The sequence below is a fragment of the Coffea arabica genome, chromosome 1e (genome assembly GCF_036785885.1).
Source record: "Coffea arabica cultivar ET-39 chromosome 1e, Coffea Arabica ET-39 HiFi, whole genome shotgun sequence".
In the NCBI taxonomy this organism is placed as follows: Eukaryota; Viridiplantae; Streptophyta; class Magnoliopsida; order Gentianales; family Rubiaceae; genus Coffea; species Coffea arabica.
This window is the reverse complement of record NC_092311.1, coordinates 11,551,280-11,576,298: the sequence shown is the minus strand read 5'-3', so window position 1 is coordinate 11,576,298 and position 25,019 is coordinate 11,551,280. Positions and strand designations below refer to the sequence as shown.

Sequence of the window (25,019 nt, the reverse complement as noted above, 5' to 3'; positions counted from 1 at the left end):
TCAAGCGATGCAAAGGTAGATTCACTGTTGATCATGGAATTTCTGATATGGCTTATTCTCCTATGCCTCCTGTTTCTTGCAGAGGTGCATGCCATCGATCGCAGTGCTGAACCTTTTTCTCCAACATATCGGATACATCAGTTCAATAGGAGTACTTTTCCTACAGGGTTCTTATTTGGGGCCTCGTCTTCTGCTTATCAGGTGCATAATACACACCTAATTCTTTTGCTTTGTTACTGAACTATTCTTCATCTTTAGTTTGGTATTTTTTTCCCCTTTACCGAATTATCTTCTCCAACAGATTGAAGGCGCATGGAATGTTGATGGCAAAGGACCGAGTATATGGGATACCTTCACACATAAATATCCAGGTTTATATTAATCTTTTTTTTTTTGGGTGTCAAAAAGTTTACAAGAATCATTCAACTCAATTTGTCTCAAAGTGAAATAAGAGTTTTGATGTATCCAGAAATGGTCAGAGTCTTTTCTGAAAAATGGATAGGAATATACACATTTAGGCATGTGGATTTTTTCTTGTTTATTTTATTTGACAAGAATGGTTACTTAGGCATTTTCATTCATTTCCGCAATTTGCAATGGCATAAAATTTGAAGTTCTACAGTTATTAAAGCATTCTTTTCTAGAACAACAGAGAAGATACAGGACCATAGTAATGGAGATGTGGCCACGGACTCTTACCATCTTTATAAGGTAATTGGAATTGCTTAAACAACAATTGCTTTAATCTTTCATTAGTCTGTATTTCCTCAAAGGCAATTCAAAAACTATCCCTCGCCAAAACAAAAAATAAAACACACACACACACACACACATACATACATACATATATACATACATATATATACATACACACACATACATATACATATATATATATATATATACACACACACATATATGTGTGTGTACACACACTCAAATCCACCAAGACATTAACAATATTATGTTTAATGTTACAGGAAGATGTTAGACTCTTGAAGGAAATGAACATGGACACTTATCGGTTCTCAATTTCTTGGCCAAGAGTCTTGCCACGTAAGATGTCACTTCCAATCTTCTCTAATCTCTACTGACCAAAATTTATCTTTAGGGGTGCCTAAAAATTATTTTTCCGTTAAATCAATGCACCAAAAAGAATTCCAGATATGGAAAAGAAGAGTTGCAGAGACTTGTAAACAAGTTAACAGCCTAATTTTTGTTATCCAATTTTTCTTCATTGTGCAGGTGGAAAATTAAGTGGAGGTGTAAATGAGAAAGGAATTCAATATTACAACAATCTCATAGATTACCTTCTTATTAACGGCAAGTTTCCTTGATTTAAAAATATATATTAAAGATAAATTTGTGAAGAATTTTTTTCTCTCCTCTGATTTATCATTTGAATGCACACATTCACATTTATTGTACTCTTGCATTTAGATATTTTCTCAATTCAATTATACTGAAACAAAAAAATAAACACTCTTAACTAGTTCCCACTAACACTCATTAGCCGAACCTATTTGTTAATTAATTGAATTGAATTGAATATCAAAATTTTACAACATGCCCGCAGATATATTGCCGACTGTCACTCTTTTCCATTGGGATCTTCCTCAAGCCTTAGAGGATGAGTATGGCGGTTTTTTAAATCCTCGAATTGTGTAAGTATAATTTAAATAATCAACTACTATTATCTATATGTCTAATTTGTTTAACCGTCTTTAACATTTTGGGACTTCCCCAAATCAATTCCACAATTTCAAACACTAAGTGCTTATCATGCTGTCTTTCAAACTCTACCTATATACTCGAACTAGCAAACTTTTTGTCATATCCCAAAAAAAAAAAACCGTTTGTCAAATTCATTTGGATGACAAATATATCTAAGATTTGAATTACTAGCCGTGCCCAATCCTACGGTGACAGATTATTATTTCATGAAATTTTCTGCTAACACCTCTGTCTTAGCCTGTGAAAGTTTGTACCCTGGAACAAGAAAATAACATGAATTTGTGATTTTAACAGTCAACCTACTATAACTTTTACTTAAAAAGAAAAGAAAGAAAAAAAAAAGTTAGTTTGTCGCCAAAGAATTCGCCATCATTGATGCACATGTTATCTTGCGTACTCGTAGGAACGATTTTCATGACTTCGCGAATCTTTGCTTCGAGAGATTTGGCGATCGAGTAAAACATTGGATTACCTTCAATGAGCCATCCATGTACAGTATATATGGTTATGATTATGGGCAGAGTGCACCAGGTCGCTGCTCTTCTTGGAGGAACAGCAATTGTACAAGTGGAGACTCAAGCACTGAACCATATATTGTTTCACATCATCAGCTTCTAGCTCATGCATATGCCGTAAAGTTGTACAAGACCAAGTTTCAGGTTGCATGTTTACCATTTCTTCGTACCAAAAATAAATAATTACGAGATTGTTCAGTTTCCATCGTAACTCCTACAATTTGAATGGACTTAGGGATATCAAAAGGGAAAAATCGGGATCACGCATGCTGTCATATGGTTGGTTCCATACTCCCATTCGCTTGATGATCATCGTGCTACTGTTCGAGGCCTCGATTTTTCATTTGGATGGTAGGTGTTCGATCTTCTTGTATTGACTAGGAAAAATATGGGACCTTGATTATGTTTCGAAAATTCAGATAAAAATTTGTTCTATGTGCAACATGTCTCGTTCCACGTAGACTGGGCTTGTATCAAAACCTCATTGTGTTTCAGATAGAGGACATAATATTTTAGTTGGCAAAATCATGGATAAAATAGTCAGTAGTAATCTCCTCTTATTAACTGCGAATGTGTTACTATAATCCTGGAATCAAGCATCTAAGTTCATGAGCAAGGTTTTGATTCATGCCCATCTAGATTTATGCTTCGTATTTTCCTTCTATTTGAAAAAAAAAAAAAAATCTACCTATTGGCTCTACAGGTTTATGGACCCTTTGGTTTTTGGAGATTATCCTTCTTCAATGAGAACTCTGGTTGGTGATCGTCTTCCAAAATTTACAAAGGAACAGTCTGAGCTCTTGAAAGGATCTTATGATTTCATTGGCTTAAACTACTATAGTTCTCTATATGTTGTCGATGCTAGTTTCCCCATTCACATCAAAAACAAAAGTTATACGACAGATTCTAAAACTAATACCTCAGGTATATTCTATTCTCATTTTGAACTGCTTTCTTGAAGGAACAAAAAAAGTATAGTATTGACCAAATGCATCCGAAACTTTTTTTAATCATTGTAGTGGAACGCAATGGCAAGCTGCCTGGTGAACAAATTGGATCAGGCAGGGTTGTTTATTATCCCAGAGGACTTTGGAAGATGCTGCTATACGTAAAGAGAAAGTATCAGAATCCCATTATTTACATTACAGAAAACGGTAATCCACTTACAGAATATGTGCCAACCATTTCTACACCATAATTTCTTATCAACAATAGTTTACAGTAGTCATAGGTTCGTCAACTAATTTTCAACTTTTTTGGAGTTTTGGGTTTGATATTTATTATAGCCTCTATCATATTTTGTTGAACATTGGGTGTTCTTGTGAGTAGAACTGTCTTGAATCCAACCCGTAGGTCTGTTTTTCTTTTTCTTTTTTTTTTTAGGCAAACCCTAGGTCTGTTAAGTACAGTTTAGCTTTTAAGCTCAAGCTTGAACATATAAACTCAAAACTTAGCTAAAGTAAAATTCTCTTGTAATCATTAGACATGACTTCGGCTAGAAAATTGAGCGTCCTTACCTTTTTTTATTATATATATATTTATAGGTTTCTAGTTGTTTATATGTGAGAGTGTGTGTGTGTGTGTGTCATAAGCTACAAAGGAATAAAAGGTTATTGACCTGTTGAGCTTAAATTAAAGAGATACTTTCACAAACCTTCCCTGAGATTTATGAAAACTACAATTAGCTCCCTTCATATTTCAAAAATTACACATACCTCCCCTGAATAGTAGCTTTGAGTTTCATTTGGATGATGTGTACACAAAAAATCATACTAATGTCCCAAAATTTTCTTAAGGAGTTTATTTTAAATTACACCATTCAATAAATATAATCATTTTTTCCCTCCTAGTCTCAAACATCTTGCTTTGCCTAATGTTTAAATCACTTCATATTCCTTTAACCCAATTTAACATTGTACAATTGTTTTATAATTGTTTATTAAACTTTGGTAGAAGGAAAGGATGAGAATGAATGAATGAGAAAAATGAAAGATGGGTGTATTAAGGGCGTGATAACACCAAAATGTGTGGTATATGAAAATTGGTATTTTGGAGAAGAATGAAAAACTTGAATGGACGAAATAGATGAGTCAAAATTGTTGAAAATAAATGTCAGTGCTGATGATAAGGCTATTTAGTGAAGAGAAATACATGTCAGTGTTGTCATAGCCATTTTTAATTTTTTTTAGTATATTTTTAATGTTTTTCCACTTAAAAAATTGGCCTATATTTTTACTTAGGAGGAATATCATTCTTTTATGAAGGCTGTTATAGTCTTTTTGAGTTATGAAGGAAGGTAAGTGTTATTTTTAAAATTAGAAGGGTGCTAAATGGAATGTTAGAAACGATGGGGGAGGATTCTGAAATTATCCCTAAATTAAATAGCTATAATCACAATCTGATTTGACAAGACATCGAATCTTAAGTGTCGTTTGATCTGGATTTGATGTTCGCCAATTAAAAGCCCCAAACAAGCCCATAGGAATTTGTGCTGAAGTTATTTGCTGAAGGTTCACTTGGATCTGGGCCCTGCTAAAGAATTTTAACTAGGGCAAACTACACTTTATCCCTATGTAATTTAGCGATTTTTACATAATTTTCTATGGTTTCAAAAGTCATACATAATTCTTTCATGGTTTGGATTAAAATGTCAAAATGATGGAAATGATCATTCGTAACGGAACTTTTAAAAATGTCGAAATTATCTGTATAAATACATGGCACACTAACCCCGTATGATTTTATGTTTTACCATATAACTCCCTTATGGTTTAATACTTTATCATATAACTCCTTTATGATTTTCAAAATATACATATAACCCTCTTTGGTTAATTAATAATTTTCAACTTTACATAAGAGTATTTTTGACATTTTAAGTGACTCCATTACGAATGATCATTTCCATCACTTTGACATTTTAATCCAAACCATGAGGGGGTTATGTATAGTTTTTGAAATTATAGAAGGGTTATATAAAAAAATACTAAATCCCAGGGGGGTAAAGTGTAATTTGCCCTTTTAACTATTTGTAGTCTCTCATCTGAACTATTTTCTACTGTACATCTTATTGACATATATTTGGGCAAATAGAGCCAGAAATCACTAAACTTTTTCAGAAAGTTGATCGTCTTAAACATGTTGTCTTCATTGAACTGAAGGCAACTGTAATTTGGGTCGGCATCCTACAACCATTTCTGAAACTTTTTGATTGGTGAAATAAAACAATTAAGTGTACTAACTTCAAGCATGTATGAGCACTAATGTTGTATGCATCCACTACTAATCTTGTTCTTAGGTATTGATCAGAGAAACAATTATACAATGCCATCGGAGGCAATCAATGACAATTTCAGGATCAAATACTACCATGGCCATCTTTCTTTCCTACGCAAGGCAATCCGGTAAAGTATACATTTCAAACTGAAATGCCTGAGAAATTCTTCCCAATTTGATATTGACCCAAAGGAAGAGCACTATTTTCTATGGAAAGTAGATAAAAATAAAGGTTTGGGAAAAATATTATCTGCAAAGGACCGTTTGGACGATAATTTATAAAGAATGCCCAATTTAAGTTAATTGTTGTAAAGCATATTTGGTTTTTGTACAAAATTCACGTTTTTTGTGTACATTTACTAGTACATTCAATGAAAGAATCAACCAAATAATCTAAGAACAGCTAGAGCTGAATTGTGCAGTTTTTCCTTTCAATAAAAAATAGTATTCGTTTTTTTTTCCCTTTTTTGGTATTACTCCAAATGTCTGGTAGTACCTTTGAGCCATGCCAAATTCGGAGTCAAGCCGGATTGGATCCACGAGGGCAGTATATATATATATATATATATATATATTTTTCATGAAAGCCATTTTCACAACCTCTCTTATTAACCCTTTTCTTGAAAGTAAACTCTTCATTTATGAATGTACACTCATGAGTCAGTCGATATTCAATCAATTTTAACATCATCATGTGGATGCTCTATTCTTTACAGTGCTGGAGTCCAAGTGAAAGGATTTTATGGATGGTCAATATTGGATAATTTTGAATGGGGTTTTGGTTTTACGGTTCGTTTTGGACTCAACTATGTGGATTTTGAAAATGGGTTGAAAAGAACTCCAAAGCTCTCCGCAAAGTGGTTCAAAAGGTTCCTCCAAAAATAATAATTTGATTTGGCAAAATATTCGATATGATCTATGTAATTCTTGTACTGTAATAATGTTTCATCTCTTACTTGTTCCGAGAGAAGGAATAATTTTTGTTTTAATGAAGATCAAGAAGGAAATTTTATGTTTACAGTCTCTAAGTTGTTTGTTTGAATTTGGAAGATACTAGCATTTGGAATTTATTGATCGTCTTTTGTTGCATGATTGATATTTATCCTCCCTATTTCCTTTACAGAAGAAACAGAAAATCGGGATTATACACGCGATTGTTATGTGCCAACTTTTGTAATAACAATTTTTGGTGAAAGATTATAAGTAGAGGTGGCAAAATGGGGGTATGGGCGGGATTTACTTGGATTTGAGATGCGACCGAGTAATATAGGTTTAGGACCAATCTTACCCATATGCATTTTGGAACTAATTTGGGCGGGATCACTTTGGTATAGGTTTAAATTGATCTCCCCAATATCCAAATCTATTTGCTGTATTTTTTTCCTTTAATTCTTTTTTATTTTTTTTTATATAACTTTAATATTTTTTATTTATTATATTTCTTCTCATCTTATTGTGAATTTATATTTTCTTGAATTCTTTTTTCCCTCAAATTTTCTTTTATTTATTTTTTATGCATATATATATATATTAATCTTTGATTTCCAATGTTGTTAAATGTTAGTTGAGGAAAAAAACAGTCCTATAAAAACTTAAAAGTACTAATACAAATAAATGGCGTTTGGAACTACGAGCCATCACAAAACTACCAAGACTTGACAAAAGCATTTCTAATATGATGATATATTAATTACTTTCATATTACTCCCAACATTCATTTTGATTAGTATTCTACTAGAAAAGGAGTTCAAAACCATTTACAAGCCTAAAAGAGCCTCCACCAGCCTTGTTTAGGCCTTTTTCGGCCTGACTGTGTAACCATTGAGTTCCCGTCTTAAAATAAAATGTTTCTTTCGACATTTTTCAAAAAGCATTCTGAATTGGGACTGGCGATAGAATTTTTACGAAAAAAGAGAAAAAAATTAAAAAAACTGATTTCTAAGGAACAAAAGAGTTCAAGAAAGTAGACGGGATTTTAATCATAATTACAAGGAAAAAACTGAAGGACCTATCTGAAAGAATAAAAATGGTTCACTTGAATCATTAAAAGATATATAACAATTGATAGGGTAAATTTTTGGTGAGATCTTTGGGCCCCAATGGTACCCAAGTATTTCCCAAAACTTCCCATCAATTGATGGGTACAAATGAGATTAGTACTATTTAAAACCCAATTTTAAAATTAGAATACCCATCCTACCCAAAGTCCCTTTGGGCATAGATGACTCATTGAGATTTAGGACAAATTGCCATCTCTAACAATTAGTGATGAGATTTTTACTTCACACCAAATTTTAAAAAGGTAAATAACCCATTATCTACAAGTGTACAGATTATTTGTCGAGTATAACGGATATTAGGTGTCGATCTCAATGGAAAGATTGTCAACTACCGATAGTATTCGAACTTCTTTATTATTTAGACTATCACAAGTAGAGTACATAAATCTATACTACTAAAAAACAAAGAGATTCCTAGAGTCAATGAATTCCTAAATACTCTTGTAAGTGAATATTACTGGTTCATTGAGTTTATTATCTTGGCTAAGTCATGACTAATTTCCTAATGTACATGATACTCACTTTCACTAGTGCCCCAACTATACCTATAACTATCCCTCACCTATATTTAGTGGTGAAAAAACTAGCTATAGATTCATTCAATTCTTTGAAATTACATGGTTAAATCCACAAAGTTGTTTCCCTACTTTCATGAGAATGCTCCCTAGATTCAACACTTCCATAAACTAGTGTTAAATCACAACTTTCATTGATGATACAATACCTTTAGATATTCATAATTAATGATAAGTTAATCATGATTGAAACAACAAAAGTGCTAAATATGTGAGGACTCGAAAATTTTGTGTAAATTTCATACTTTTATTTTAATTATATATATATATATAACTTATTATTAACGAATTTAAGTGTTTAATTGTTTTACCACTTGAGAGGTGAATAATAGGAGTTTGTAATGTGAGAATCCAAAATTTATATAAATACTCTTCACCTGTTACTTAAAAATTCGAACGTGTTATGTTACTTATCTATCGATTTAATTACGTGTTTAATTGCTTTTGTGTAACTTATGTGTTCAAGTGTGTTTTAATCCACTGCAAGATTAAATCCTAGGGATATAATACTAATTCAAACAAATTAATGGGGCAATAGTGTGACCACTAAAAATTATTTGGCCATAGTTGAATAATGTCTTGACACAAAATACATGCATTTGACAAATGTCAAGATTCTTGCCAAGTGTTAAAATTATTGCCAAATGACCAAATTGCTATGTGAATATACCTAAACTACCATGCAAGATATGTCAAGACAAAACCTCCCAAACACCAATTTTAGTTCATTCTTGTCTCGATCACTTCTAAAACTGAGAGAGAAAGAGAGAGTTGAGAGACCAAGAGAAAACGTGAAGCTTCCATCCTTCTTCAACTGTGGAACACCAGCCAAGAAACAAGAAACAACTTCAACTCATTTAGCTAAGGGAATCAAGAGAGAGAGACCAGAAAATTTTCCAGCCCAAAACCATGAAGAAATAAGAGGTAATTTACTAAGTTCTTCGTCTTTTTCCTTCTACTTTTAGTTAGTTGTGTCTTAGATTGAATTAGAACCAAGAAAAGAGGTTTAGTTGGAGAAATTTCATCCAAAAGCTGGAAATTTCTGGACAACTTGCTGCTTGAAAACTGAGAGGGAAAGGGGTGAAGCTGATTCTGCATTTCCAGCTTTTATTGGCAGGGGAAAAGAGTTAAAATTTGCTAACCACACCCTCCATTCTCTCCATATACCTAGGTACTTGTTGCATGTTGAATTTGAGTGAAGAAAAGAGGAGTTTTGCTAGAGAAAACCTTACTTGAAGACTGATTTCTTGCTAGAAATTTCCAGCTTTGGCAGAGGGGAAAAGAGAGCTTAGTTTCACAGCTTTTCATTCTAAATTTTGGAGGAATTTTACTAGGAGTTCATGATATATGTCTTATCTATTTCTTTATATGATATATAGAATGTTTTACCATTGAATCTAGTGGAAAGTTGGTGACTTTGGATGAAAGCTTGAAGAAACTTGCTAGAATTTTCTGTTGGAACTCGTGGGAGAGAAGTTGGGATTTTTCTAACTTTATATCTAAAACTTTGGTTGTAAATTGACATATCGTGACTCCATATACCTTCTAACACTTCAATCTTAGCAAGCATGTGAGTTTTTATGGTGAAAATCTTGACTTTTGTGACTGGAATTCTTGTTTGGAGGATTGCATGGCTGCTGGAAAATTTCTAGCTTAGCCGATGATGAATCTTCTAGTTTTGAATGGGTGTTTTGGAGGAAATTGGCTGGAAAATCATGTTATGTGCTCTGTATATGCTGTATTTGTGGTTGCATGCAAGTTTCTTGGTAAAAATTGGATTTGCAGGGGCTGAAATGATCATACAAAGACTGCAAGGCTGTGAGATAGTTTGATAGTTTGTCCAGTTAAGCTAGCTGAACTTTTGGTTTTAAAAACTGAAATTTATTGGAGAGTTTTGTTGAATTTCAAAATTTCATGACCTCATTTTAGTATATAAGTGAATGCATGTCGAATTTGGTTATGTTTGATACATTGAATGAAAATTTGGTGAAGACATATGGCTGGAAATCCCAACTTTGAACCCGAGAATGCTGTTGTGTTTTCTCAAGGTTAGATTTCATCTTGTAACCTGAAATTTATGCATATATTGATCAAAAACAACCTAATCCTTTGTTTTACTCTGTATATTGTGGTTGTCCTGATTTAGGAGGAAATAACTGAATCTTAGAGAAAGAAATGGGAGCCGGTCTAGCATGCGAAACTGTTTTGACAGATTTGAGTTGACTGGATGATTTCGGTTGAATTACTGAGTTTTTCTGGAAATTTTAGTTAAGTCTTAACAAAAAATAATCTATAACAGAATGATAGTGAAATGTACCTTGAATTTGAGGAAGTTTAACCAAGAATATAGCAAATTAAAGGAAGAAACTTGACTACCCATTGTTGCAAAACTGTTTCGAACCATTCTAAAACAAGTGTTTAGATTTTAACTTTGAATTCTAAAATGGAACTTGAACCAAAATTGATCAAAACCTCTTCAAACTATCTTATAACAGTTTTACTGTGAAAAATTCATCCAAAAATAGGATGAAATAAAGAAAGTTCATAGGAATACTAAGCTGCCAATCTCTAGGAAATTTATCAACTTTGAATTTTGATTTCTAAAATGACCCTTAAGACCTAGATTCCAACTTTTATAAGAAAGTGTAAGTTGTAGCTACCACTTAATCACCTTAACTTACTATATTTCGATGAAACATAGAATTTTAAGATTTAAGTGGGTTAAGTTACCTAAACTTTGGAAATATAAGGTTACTAGAACAAGATAAGTATTAAGATTACCTCAAAACTCTATGCATACATTTAAACATCTTGGATCATACATATAGGTATATATACACTTTTAGCCAATTGTATCATATTAAGTTGAGTTTAGTTAAAAGAATCAAGTAAGCCTAAAAAGCTAGAATAATCACTTAGACCCTTAATATCATCAAGTATTACACTTAATCATCACTTTACGAAATTTAACAAATAATCTAATAAATTTACAAATATCCCGAAGGCTGAGGGTGAACCGGAGGACGGACCGAGCACCGAGGAGTGAACTGTAACTACTTTGAGTGAGTGTTCTACATTTGTTTGTAGTGATTGAATAATTGATGAGTGATAAATGTTAAGTGCCTAGTTGACTGATACTTGTTGGATTATTGACGTTTGAATAGTTTAGAGTGAAAAATTGGTTGAAAAGCGAGTGTGTATTCTATTGCACTCGACCTAACTGCTCTTGGAAGCTATTAATTGTTTAACTGCTACTATTAACTATGCATGACTGTTTTGGGCCCAAACCCTATCGATGGTTGGCCTATTCGAGCCAACAATGAGTTTGGTCGAGTAGGTCGATAGTCCTTGGGTATTGTTTATTGGTATACTCGAGTATAACCCACTAAAGTGATCATCGAACATTGGAAGAAAGGAGAATGTTGGTTACTGTTTAACATGGGAAATGACATTGAATTACTAAATGGAGCTAAGTGCTACGTCTGAAAATGGACGAGAGCCACCTCTAGAGTCCGTATCAGTACCGTATCCTTTCATATTAACTGTGTTACTTGTTTTAGAATATTAATTGTTGTAATGTGTTGTTTTGTTGGGTTGTGAGCTATGTGATTCTATTGGACTACTGGATGTACTTGGAACCTCACTGGGTATTAGCTCAACCCCTTTAGTTGTTTTCCTTACAGGAGTGGAGGACGCCGGGGGGGGGAAGAGAAGAGGCCGGTAGTATAAGTTGGAGACTTGAATTTGTGCTTAAATGAATTTTGTAATTAACGTTAAAGCTTTGCACACTTTCTTTTGAGGGATGTACATATTAAATAGTTTAAGACAGCTTTTGTTTTGATGGAATACGTACTTGAGAGTGAATGGTTTATTAATAGTTTGGTCTATATAAATGTTATCTCTCATATGAGTGAGTCCTGACGCGAGTGATAAGTGTTTATTATTAGTATTATTAAGTAGTATTTTGTGCTTATTTTTTTATACAACTTATGATGATTTAAGTTGTAATTGCTCCCTAAGTTTCTAAAATTTTGTGAATTTCATTTGGGCAACCTAATGTGCAAATATTGGTTATATTTACAGGAATTGAGAAGAGTTATTAAATGTTGGATCAAGTAGTACACACTTCAAATCTATTAGAGCTTGATTTAACGATAATTTGGAAAGAAAGTTGGTTATTCAAGGCAATCATTCTTGGAGCAATGCATGAACTCAACGGAAGACATCTTGTTTTGAGTCTTAGAATTGAATTGGAGTAGAAAAGAAGCAAGAAAACGTATTTGAAGACAATATGCGACCTTAGAAAACACGGGTGAAAGTCGCATATTGTGCACAAATTTTCTGCAACTTGCTCTATTTTCGTATTACTTTCCAACTCAATTCCAGCTCAGAATTTCGACTGCACATGTTCAAGAAACCCTAGGGGAGTGGAATGGAAGCTTCATGTCTTGTCATTGGACATTTTTTGACTCTCTTAACATTATATATGTAAGAATCATTAGACAAGAGAGGAGTTAGTCATTAGGAAGAGTTCTTATCAAATTTTAGCATTTAGAGTTTAGTTTTAGTCTTTTCTTGTTCTTCCTAACAAGAAAATTGTGAAAACAATTGGAGATTTCATTATACAACTCATTTTTGTTGAAGAAATAGAAGATCATTGGGAGCTTGTTCATTATCGTGACTAAGCTTTCTTATCTATCTTTTTACTTGTGATTCAATATGTGTTAATGCAATGAAATTATATTCTTTCTAGTTATATATCAAATGAGTAGCTAAATTTCTAAATCTAGGGAGTAGATGAAACTTGTGGCTACTTGATATGAGTTGAATATGATTTACACTTGTTACATGTATTAACTTGCTCATTTATGCATGCTTATTACTTATTGTTGCTTGATCACCAATAGCAAGTCTTTAATTGTTATTAAGTAATGAAAGTTTGTAATAATGATGGAACAACATAAATGGAGCTTAAGTAGTGGGCTCATAAGAATAGAGATATACTTATGTGGATTAACTTTGCATTTCATGAAGAACACACGAGTAGATCTAGTTATTCACTATGAAAATAGGAAAAACTAGTCTAGTCTAGGCCATTTCATTATGAGAGTGAATTTTGGTAACATTGGAAATGAATCTCTAGTTGAACAAAAGTAGTAACAAGAGATAAATCTATTCACTTGTATCTTTTATGCTATAAGTGGACTCTACATCTCTAGAATCAAGTATTTAGTGAAATTTCTCCATTGTGTCTTGCAAGCTAATTAGTTAGGTAACTTAAGTTGTAAGTAATTGTCATTTCTCTTACTTTTATTGATAGTTGGTCTAAATAATAATGTAAGTAAGGTCTTAGTACTTATATAAGTTGTTCCTCATGAGATCGACCTGATATATGTTCTAAACTATTATTTGACCTGTATACTTCTAGGGTATATTTTAGAATTATACTTGTACTCATATCTAGAACCTGTCAAGTGTTTGGTGCTGTTGTCGGGGAGCAGCAATATTAGGACCAAACAAACTTTATTAATTTAGATATTTTCTTTTAATTATAGTTAAAATTTTAGTGTTTCATTTTTATAGATTTTTTGGTTGCTATTTAGTGTAAAACTACCACTTTTTTAATTCCCTTTTTATTTGTAGTGCATGCATCGAGTTTTATGGGTAGTCGCACTTTTGATCTGAAAATTGAAAGAACACTACGTAGACAAAGAAAGTGCACACCACAACAACAACAAGAAGAAATTCAACACATAGAGGGAATCGCTATAGAGTTGTCTTTTGAACAAGAAATGGAGAAAAACGAAGCAAATAAGCGAGCTCTTAGAGATTTTGCTCTACCAGGGATACAAGGATCACAAACGAGCATAGTACGGTTGACGGTAAACACTAACAATTTTGAGATTAAACCATTACTCATTCAAATGGTTCAACAATCTCAATTTGGAGGTAATGCCGTAGAGGATCCAAATACACATTTAACCATATTTTTGGAGATATGTAATACTATTAAAATAAATGGAGTTAGTGAAGATGTTATAAGGCTAAGGTTGTTCCCATTTTCCTTAAGAGATAAAGCCAAAGTTTGGCTACACTCTCATGCTTCTAATACTTTCACTACTTGGGATGATTCATCTAGGGCATTCTTGAATAAATATTTTCTACCGGATAAAACGGCTAATTTTAGAATGAATATAACTAGTTTTAGCCAACAAAAGGATGAATCATTATATGAAACGCGAAAAAAATTTAGAGATTTGCTTCAGAAATGTCCACACCATGGACTTTCCGATTGGCTCATTATACAAACTTTTCTATAATGGTTTATCTTTCTCTATTAAACCTACTATTGATGCAGCTGCAGGTGGAGATTTAATGGATAAATCACCCCAAGAAACTCAAAACTTGATAGAGGAGATGGCGACAAACAACTATCAATAGGCTAATGAATGAGGTAATTCTAGGCGCCAAGCAAGTATGATCGAAATGGACACTTTTAACATGCTAAGTGCCCAAATGAACAATGTGATTAAATTGTTAAATAGACAAGCCGGTGTTGGTCTGAGTTCTTCATCTAATGTACATGTGGATTGTTGTTCTACATGTAGAGGTGACCATGATATTAATGAGTGTGTTGATTTTGGGCAGGTTCAATTTGTTAACAATTTCAATAGAAATGCTCAAAATAACCCCTACTCGAACACATACAATCCGAGGTGGAGAAATCATCCAAATTTTGGATAGAAAGATCAAAACAACCCTCAACGGTCAACTAACCTGCTGGGATTCCACCCAAGGCAAACACAAGCGAATACTAAACCAAGTTGAGAGATTGCGGTGAAAAAACTTGCCAAGGGCACTTTGGAGAGATTGAGCGAATAGAGGGGAGATTGGACCATTGATCAGGATGTATAGAAATGTAGAGGTCCAAATTGGTCAAATTGCCAATTTGATCAATAATAGAAATCAAGGAGAATTGCCTAGTAAAATGAAGGTGAATCCGAGAGAGCATTTAAAGTCATTAATTTTCATAGTGGTAAACAACTAGAGGATCCTCCGATGGTTGAAAGTAGGAGCAAAAGTGAGAGTGAAAAACAAGAAGATAAGAGAGTGGACCAAGAGGTAAGTGTGGGGGAATGTAGTAAAGATAAACTAAAAGAAGATCAACCTTCATCCTCCACTACCATTCCAATACCTCCGGCGTTCCATCTCTTAAAAAACTCAAGCCAAATAAGCTTGATAAAGATTTTAAAGTTTATTAGAATTTTTAAATAATTGTGAAACAATAACATTGACGGAGGAATGCAGTGCCATCATACAAAACAAGCTGTCGCCAAAATTGAATGATTCGGGAAGTTTTTTTATATCATGCACTATTGGTAACATTGAATTTTCTAAGACATGATGTGACCTTGGTGCTAGTGTATCATTACTTCCTTTAACGGTGGTTAGACAATTAAATTTGTATGAGTTAAAATGCACTAATATGACCTTGCAGTTAGTCGATAGGTCTACTAGATATCTATTGGGAGTGTTAGAGAATGTATTGATTAAAGATAAAAAATTTATCATTTCTGTGGATTTTGTGATATTAGATATGGAAGAAGATATGTCTATGCTAATTATTCTTGATAGACCATTTTTAACAACTGCAGGTACTATTATTGATTTCAAAAATGGCAAACTTAAGTTTCAAGTAATTGAAAAAGATGTGAAATTTAATTTGAATGAAATGAAAAAGTATTTTTTTTTACTGATCATGCTTGTTCCATAGGCACTATTGATAAGCTAACCCAAGAGTTGAGTCGAGTCAACTTTGACTTCGACCCTCTTGAGTTTTGTTTAATAAGTATAGCAATACAAGAGGGAGATTGTAAAGAAATTGAAGAATTGACCAAGTATTTGGATTTTCAAACACCTTATAAAAGAGGTAATGTTTATAAAATCTTGGTCAAGGAAAAGGGCTCCCACCACCTTCGAAAATTGAACCTCCAAAATTAGAACTCAAGCAGCTTCCAAATCATCTAAGGTATGAGTTTCTTGAAGAAAATAGCACTCTACCGGTAATCATAAGTGCTCGCCTAGATGAAGAACATTGTACAAAGTTGCTAAGAGTTCTAAGAAAGTATAAAAAGGCAATTGGGTGGACAATCTTGGATATTAAGGGTATAAGTCCTTCTATATATATGCATAGCATTCTATTAGAAGACAATTGCAAACCGGTGGTGGAAATACAAAGGACGTTCAATCCAAATATGAAAGAGGTGATAAGAAATGAAACTCTCAAGTGGCTCGATGCAGGTATAATCTTTCCTATCTTTGATAGTATTTGGATTAGCCCAATTCATGTTGTTCCTAAAAAGGGTGAAATCACAATAGTAATCGGCAAAAATGATGAAATAATTTCATCTCGTCTTGTGGTTAGGTGGAGAATGTGCATTGATTATCGGAAATTAAATGCAGTTACTACAAAAAATCACTTTCAATTACCCTTTCTTGATCAACTATTAGAGTAAATAGCCGGCTCTGAATTTTACTATTTTCTTGATGGCTTTTCAAATTATAACCAAATAGCTATAGCTCCAGAGGGTCAAGAGAATATCAAATTTACTATAAATATGGTCATATTTTATGATTATATTGAGAAAATTATGGAAATCTTTATGGATGAATTTTCAGTATTTGGTTCATCTTTTGACCGTTGTCTCCATAATTTAGATTTGATTTTGTAGCGGTGTGAGGATACTAATCTTGTGCTAAATTGGGCGAAATACCATTTTATGGTTCATGAAAGAATCGTCTTAGGGTACAAGATTTTTTTTAAGGGAATTGAGGTGGACAAGGCAAAAATAGAAATTATCAAATGAATACCACCTCCAAACAATGTCAAGGGGATAAGAAATTTTCTTGGACACACTAGTTTTTATAGACATTTTATTAAAGATTTTTCTAAAATAGCAAAGCTATTGTGTAATTTATTATGTAAAGATACCCCTTTTCAATTTGATGACAAGTGTTTAATTGCCTTGATAGGTTGAAGAAGGAATTGACTTCTGCACCAATTATAATTTCATCGGATTGGTCACTTCCATTTGAATTGATGTGTGATGCAAGCGATTATGTGGTTGGAGCGGTTTTAGGGCAAAGGAAGAGAGGAAGGATGCATGTCATCTATTATACAAGCAAATTGCTAAACAAGACACAACTCAATTATGCAACCACGGAGAAAGAATTATTGGCAGTTATATTTGCTTTAGATAAATTTAGATCCTATTTTGTATGATCTAAAGTTATTATCTATCCGGACCATTCGACTCTTAAATATTTCCTTCATAAAAAAGATGCTAAATCTAGTCTAATCCGATGGATTTTCTTATTACAGGAATTTGATATTAAAATAAAGGATAAAAAGGGATCGGAGAATCTTGTGACAGTGTGAGGACCCGAATTTTTTACTTATTTTAATCTTATTTTAATGGCTTAATTAATTATTTACTCACCCGTTTTCTCTGAATATTTTATTCCAACCTCTTTATACTCAATTACATGGAACTATGACCTACAAGTATTTTAAAAGTGCCTTGATTCGAAAATTTATTTTTGAAAGCTCGTTTAGAGTGAATAGTGGATGCGCGTTTGGAGACAATAATCGATTCGAGAATACAATAGACTTGAAAAATTGGAGACTTGTACATTAGTTTTGAAATAGGTATTTTTATGTTTAAGTGTTCAATTATTAGTTAGTGATACTATCATTATAAGAATTTCTTGGAAATTCCATTTTATCACACACAAATCGGAATACGCATTTTCGCTCGCGCGATTAATTGAGGAACTTTAGACCCTTATTTTTAGACCACTAAGAGTGAATAATAATAGTATGAATAGAAGTGCATTAGAGGTTTAGTGCACAAGTGAAATAAACTCGAAAGGAATCGAGCACAAAACGCGCTTGTGTGCACGCGGGGAGAGAGTTGACTTTTGAGGCATTTTTAGCCACATATTTTAGCTTCTCAAGGAAGCTTCATTTTTCATCAAACACTGTCTCTCTCTTGCTCTAAGCTGGCAGGCCATCCAAGGGAGAAAAGATCCAAATTTCTTCATCAAGTTCTTCTTCATTTCATCACTAAATCTTCACCAAATCACCCCAAAATTTACATACACTTTGCTAACCATATGGAGATCACCTCAAGCTAGGAAAAGAGCTTCATCTCATGGTTTTTCTTTAGCTCCAAGGGATCGAAATTTTCTGCCTTGCTCATCTAAAGAGGTAATGAACGATCAACCTCAAAAATCTTAGTTTATGGCAGTTATCTTGCACTTGTGAGCTTATAAATTCATATGGGTAGCTTTATATTGTTGGAAATTTTATGTGTGGGCTCTATGAAATCCCACTATGGCTTGATGGACTGATTTAATGAGATTTGATATTTTTTATGTTGGATTAGTATTTAATCTAGTGGAAATGAGTTGCATTGTTGAAGAAAGTTCAAAGGAAGTGAAGAGGAAAATTTTACCCGTTCTGCCCTTGCCATTGCCATGACCCTTAGTGCATTTTTTTTGTGGTCAAATTGACCTTTTTTTGATGTAAATGTGTAATATAGGTTGTGTATAAAGTTTCCTCAAAAATTTACATGATTTGGATGAGCAAATGTTGAGATTTTGAAATTCTACCAAAACTGGAATTTTGTCTCGTATTGCTCTGGCAGTGATTTTGTTTCAGCCATAACATTTTGCTCCGACGTCAAAATCGAGTGTCATTTGTGGCACTAGAAACTAGACATTCCTAGTTTTCTAATGGTATAAAATGCATGCCCTGATTCTACCTGAGTGATCCGTACCACCCTTGTAAAGTTGCCTGTTCTGTTTCGCGTCTGTACTAGAAGCCCTGTTTTGAACTGCAACTTGATGCTCAAATATGAGCTAGTTGTGGACAGAATTTTAAAATGATTCCTTCTAAAAAATTGTAGCCTTATGAATTTAGTTTTCAACGCCACTGATCACACTCAATTCTGAGTTGAATTGAGTGAGATGTGGTCAAATTTCAGAACTGTCTTCGTGAAAGAAAACCCTAATTCTAGACTGATTTTTAGCTAATCTTGATTTGGGACTTGTTGTTAATCAACTATCAAACACATCTTGGATGTTTCTTAGATATTGTCTACACAAATGGACCGTATTTGAGAAGATTTCGTTGGCCAAATGTTTAGAAAAGGAAAATTTACGTACGAGGCAGATTTGCCTTGGAAATTCTTAGAACTTTAGTGGCTTTGTTAACTGACCTTCCGTACGAATTTTTGCATGAAATTTGACAGAGGAATAGCCCTTATATGGTAGGGTAATACTACCAAATTTGGTGCCATTCCAAGTCCTTCTCGATGCCCAACAGATGTCCCAAAGTCTGCTTTTCAAATCTGGAAAACTTTTCCTTTTCTCTTGGCCGAATGGTCAAATCTGATTTGGGGAGTTATATTTCAAAAATTGTGATGTTCATTACCTTTAAATTGTTTAGTGGATGTTTATGGACTCTTGGTTTCGAAAATGGAGTGATTTAGAATTGATTTCATTGCACAAAATGTTTGCAAGCAAAAGAAAAGTGAGAAGGCAGATTAGCCTTGAAATATTTCTTGAACTTTGGTTGTTTTAATGACTACCTTCCCGTGGGAATTTTTGCTTGAAACTTGGTAGAAATGTTGTTCACACATGGAAGATTTAGTGTACCAATTTTGGTGTATTTCTAATGCCAAATCGATGGCCAAATGATATTTCAAAAATAGTCTTTAAATCTGGAAAATGACTGAACAGTTTGCGAAATGTGACCAACTTTGGACTGATGTCTCTCGATACTCAAAACTCCGATTCCTGTTCCACCTATTGTGTTTTAAACTTTGATTGTAACTCTAATTGAGTTCCAAATTTTAGACGCTAGTTTGCATTGTGTGAATTTTGCCGAATTTCCAAACTTTGCCGAAAATCAACCCAAAACTGTCTTAATGGTCCAAAACAGTCACTTTGAGCCACATTTTGAATGTCATCCCTTTGGAATCATGGAAAAGTGTCTTCTAGGAACTTTTAGTACTTTGGAAATAGTTTCCAACGGTACCAAGTTTTCCAATTTTACACTTACCGAGAGTGAGATACAATTTTTCAAAGACCACTTGTTAAATCTGAAATTTCCGAACTTAAGGGAAATTGAGGGTTTCTAACTCTCCATTTTCCTTCCATATCACTCCAACGTTTTGCACTTGATTTTTAAAGAGGAAAATCAGATCTCTCTTGTACTTTTAAAACCCTGCTTTTTAGTCTAGATTTACGAGTAAGTAAAGGTCGTACTCGTGAAATTTTCTTAGATTGTACAGGTGTGCAATCTTTCTTGATAATTAGGGGTTTTAAGTGATGTTGAGTGATAGTTCATTATTAATTGCTCAGGCACTCAAGAGGTCCTTCAAGAGGATCTCACGGGAGACGTCTAAAACAAACGTTTGTGCATTGCTACTTGAATTATTTGGTGAGTGTCAAGTACATGAATATTTGAAAATTATGTGAATTGCTCATTATGAAATAGATGGGTTATAACTGCTGAGTCGAGTGTGTACTTTATAGAATGCATTCTCAATAAAATGAATTGTAATTGAATTGCCTGAATTGAATTGCATTATATGCTATGGCTGTATATGTCGTTGGAGTGATTCTCCTCGATTCATAATTGAGCTGTATGACTGCCGATTGGAGTGCGCTCATCGGTCTATAACGGTATTTGTCGATTGGACTGAATGTCATCAACCCTTACAATTATAATCGTATAATTAGGTCTCTGAGCGATAGCATGTACCACACCGATTCGGGTGGGAGGTATCTCTCATGTCGGCTCAAAACCCTAAATAAATGATCGGTTCTCTGAGCGATAGCATGTACCACACCGATTCGGGTGGGAGGTACCTCTCATGTCGTGTCAAAACCATAAATCTTTTTAAGTCGATTGGAGCGATGTCTCATCGACTACTGGGCGATAGTATGTGCCACACCGATTTGGGTAGGAGGTACCTCTCATTCGACTCAGAACTATAAGCAAAGTATAAGTTGATTGAAGCGATGTCTCATCGACCACTGAGCGATAGTATGTACCACACCGATTCGGGTGAGAGGTACCTCTCATTCGACTCAGAACCATAAATGTATAATCGACCAATGAGCGATAGTATGTATCACACCGATTCGGGGTGGGAGGTACCTCTCATTTGACTCAGAACCATAAATGGAATAAGTAAAGTTCTATAGACTTTTGGATTGAACTTTGGCAAAGCAAGTGAAAATGAGCTCCTAAGAGCTCCCGTATTCTTCTTGAATGTGTTTTGTGAATATTCGGGAATTGCTTGAATGTTATAGCTTTATCTCTCGTACCAGCTTTATTGCTACTTGAATTACCTGCTTGCATGATTTTTCTTGGCCTCACTGAGCGTCAGCTCATCTCATTAGTATTGTTTTCCTTAACAGGAGCCGAAATGGAGGGAATTATGGAGAGGTCGATTTGATGGCCCTTTTGATTAGAATTTTGAATGTATTTGTTTAGACAACTTTTGGAAGCTGTATATTTTGGGAATGTAAGATATTTTTGGTAGCTTATGATGTAAGACTTGAACGATTATTAAGGAATTGACCTTTCTTCATATCTTCGACTTGTAGTATCGATTGGTTATTCTTAAGTTTGAATTGAATTTGTACCGAGTCCTGACGAGAGTTGGGCAGGCGTCTCACGGATACCCTTGGATTCGCCCTTGGGAGAAGTGGGGGCATCACAGACAGATCATCTTTCGAAGCTAGAATATATCCCTACAAATGATCAAATTCCAATTAAAGAGAATTTTTTGGATGAACTTGTCCTAACAATTATCAATTCTCCATGGTATGCGGATTTTGCTAATTATTTGGTAAGTGAAGTAATGCTAAAGGGTTTAAATTTTCATCAAAAGAAGAAATTCTTGCATGATATCAAAAGTTACTTTTGGGAGGAACAGTTGCTATATAAGTATTGTGCTAATGGTATGATACGTAGATGTATTCCCAAGAATGAGGTACGTGATATTTTATATCATTGTCATAATTTAGAAAATGGTGGTCATTTTAGTACTTAAAAAATCATAGTTACGGTGTGGCAATCGAGATTTTATTGGCCGACCATGTATTGAGATGTTAGAGAATATGTTAAAAGTTGTGATCCTTGTCAAAGAACCGGAAATATTTCTAAAAAAAAATGAAATGCCATTAACTACCTTCATAGAAGTTGAGTTATTTGATGTATAGAGTATGGATTTTATGGGACCATTTCATAATTTTTTAATAATAGGTACATCTCAGTAGTTGTAGACTATGTTTCTAAATGGATAGAAGCAATTGCTTCACCTACTAATGATATTAAGGTGGTACTTCGGTTTTTTAAGAAGAACATTTTTAGTAGATTCGGTATCCTGAGAGTTATAGTAAGTGATGAAAGAAATATTTTTATAATAAACAACTTGATTCCTTATTGCTTAAATATGGTTGTAGACACAAAACATCGCTCCCATACCATTCTTAAGCAAATGAACAAGCAGAGTTAGCAAATCAGGAAATCAAGCCCATCTTGGAGAAAATGGTGAACAAATCGAGAAAAGATTGGACAAGAAAACTCGATGAAACACTTTGAACTTATCGGACGACATTTAAAACACCTTTAGGAATGTCATCGTATCGATTAGTTTATGAAAAAACTTGCCATTTACTTGTTGTGATTGAACATAAGACATATTAGACTATTAAAGCAATTAATATGGATTTTAATCTTGCAGGTGAAAGAAGATTACTTGAGTTGAGCGAATTAGACGAACACCGACTTCATGCTTATAAGAATGCCAAAATTTATAAAGGTAAGGTCAAATATTGGCATGATAAGCATATTATCCCTAAACAATTTGAGATGGGGCATAAAGTGCTTCTACACAACTCATGCCGTAGATTGTTTTCGGAAAAACTTAAGTCGAGATGATCGGAACCATTGAAGTTACTCAAGTCTTTACTTATGGAGTAGTTGAGGTGGTTAATGTAAGAAATGAGCAGTTCAAGATCAATGAATAAAGATTAAAATCTTACATGGCGGGTGAAATCATCCCCAAGGGACTTATATGTCCTTTGGGTGATTCTTCTTCAACCTAAGGAGCCGAGGTTTTTGAATCGAGCCAACGACTATAAACAAAAGCACTAATTGGGAGGCAACCCAATGTTTTTATTGTATATGTTAATTTGATGTGATTTTGTGTTTAAAGTATGTATTTAAATTAGTTTTTTGTTTTTATATTGTAGGAATTCAAAATGGAAGCAAATATGACCATTTGAGACAAAAAAGACGAATTTCGATCAAGGAACTCAACCATTCTATTTGAGCAAATGTTGTTTTTAATTCGTTAGAAGGGGGTAAATGCATGTTTTGATCATTTTACATACGCGCATATTAATTATTTTCACAAAGAAATTATCCAGAATGTATTTTGAGCAATTGGGGCAAAAAATGTGATTTTTTGGAAAGTTAGCATTTTCTGCAGAAAAATTGCAGAAATTGAAAAACGTGGCATCAATACACGATCTAAAGTGGCTTTTCCCAAGCCGCATTTTCAATTCTGCGATTTTAAAGTAGAATACGTGAGTATCAGAAAAACGCGACTTGAAGTCGCGTATTCACTAAACTCGCGTATTGTCTTATATGAGTATAACACATAAAAAGCGAGTAAGCAAAATACGACTTAAGGTCGCATTTTCCTGAAGTCGTGTATTGCTCCTTGGTGTTAAAATCGAAAATGTAGCCTGCATTGTTTGCTTTTTTTCCTCTTCTTAACCTGCGTATTCTTACCCCCACACAGACATCTTCACAAATAATCAATTTTACTCCATTTTCTTGTAAGAAATCATCAACCCAACATTATTTGACCTCGATAGAACCTTTTTAACCAATTAAAATCCAAGAAAAATATCCAAAAATTGGGTTTCAAGAGCCTGAGGGCTAGTGTTCTTAGTTCTTTAATTTTGCAATTGGAAATCAATTGGGGTGTTTTTGATAGGGTTTCTTTTTTTTTACATATTCTTCATCACCAAACATCATTCTACGTGATTGAGATAAGTTTCTTCATCAAATCGTTGAATTTTAGAAGTTGGTATTTTTCAAATTCCTGAATTTTTTGATATCTTCTAATTTTGAATTTTTGATACCTTTTTTGGATGTTTATGGTCTCTAATATACTTATTGAGATTATTTAAGCATGATTACATGTTCTAATGTTACAATTTGATGTCTATATGGTTGTTTAATTTTTAAGTTGCTATATTAGGATAAAATTAGAAAATTAGCCTAAAATGATATTGAGTTATTTTCATTGATGTTTTTGACTAAGAATTGGTTGGTTGATAATGTTTTCCCATGTACATTGCTGTTAGAGAGTAATTTTAATGGATTTTGTGAATTATGGGGATAATTTTTGCCTGACTAAGTTTATAGCTACATTTTGATTATTATTGCTAAATTATGCTTGCTATAAATATAATTATTGCTAAAATCACTAAATTAATCTTCATTGTCACCAATTTTAATAAATTGGAGATTTTGACAATTTTTGACAAATTTGACAATTTTGAAAAATTTAACGTCAAGTCTTATATGTCATAATTTTGTACATTTTAGGGCTTTCATTGCTTATTTATGACATTAAGATGTGCAATTATGGTTCATTGAGTCAATTGTGATCCCTACAATTGGAAGATAATCCTATAAAATGCCTACAGTTACTATAATTGGAAAGATTTTCTTTAGGCATTTTATAAGACTTAATTCTTGT

At 33.5% G+C, this 25,019-nt stretch overlaps 1 protein-coding gene and 1 non-coding gene across 2 annotated transcripts; one reads left to right on the top strand and one right to left on the bottom strand.

The window, feature by feature from the left end:
- The first annotated feature begins 21 nt into the window (after nt 1-21).
- Nucleotides 22-6,642, top strand: LOC140008572 (beta-glucosidase 12-like). The gene is made up of 12 exons (XM_072053343.1): nt 22-201; nt 302-371; nt 653-711; nt 981-1,056; nt 1,246-1,323; nt 1,577-1,664; nt 2,138-2,393; nt 2,485-2,600; nt 2,953-3,173; nt 3,269-3,403; nt 5,548-5,653; nt 6,242-6,642. Exons 1-12 carry the CDS (start codon nt 34-36, stop codon nt 6,408-6,410), a joined length of 1,542 nt encoding a protein of 513 aa, XP_071909444.1. The 5' UTR covers nt 22-33; the 3' UTR covers nt 6,411-6,642.
- A 7,697-nt stretch (nt 6,643-14,339) lies between these two features.
- On the bottom strand, nt 14,340-14,446 carry LOC113719285 (small nucleolar RNA R71). Its single transcript, XR_003454813.1, has one exon. It is a non-coding gene; the product is annotated as a small nucleolar RNA R71 (small nucleolar RNA).
- Between the last annotated feature and the right edge of the window lie 10,573 nt (nt 14,447-25,019).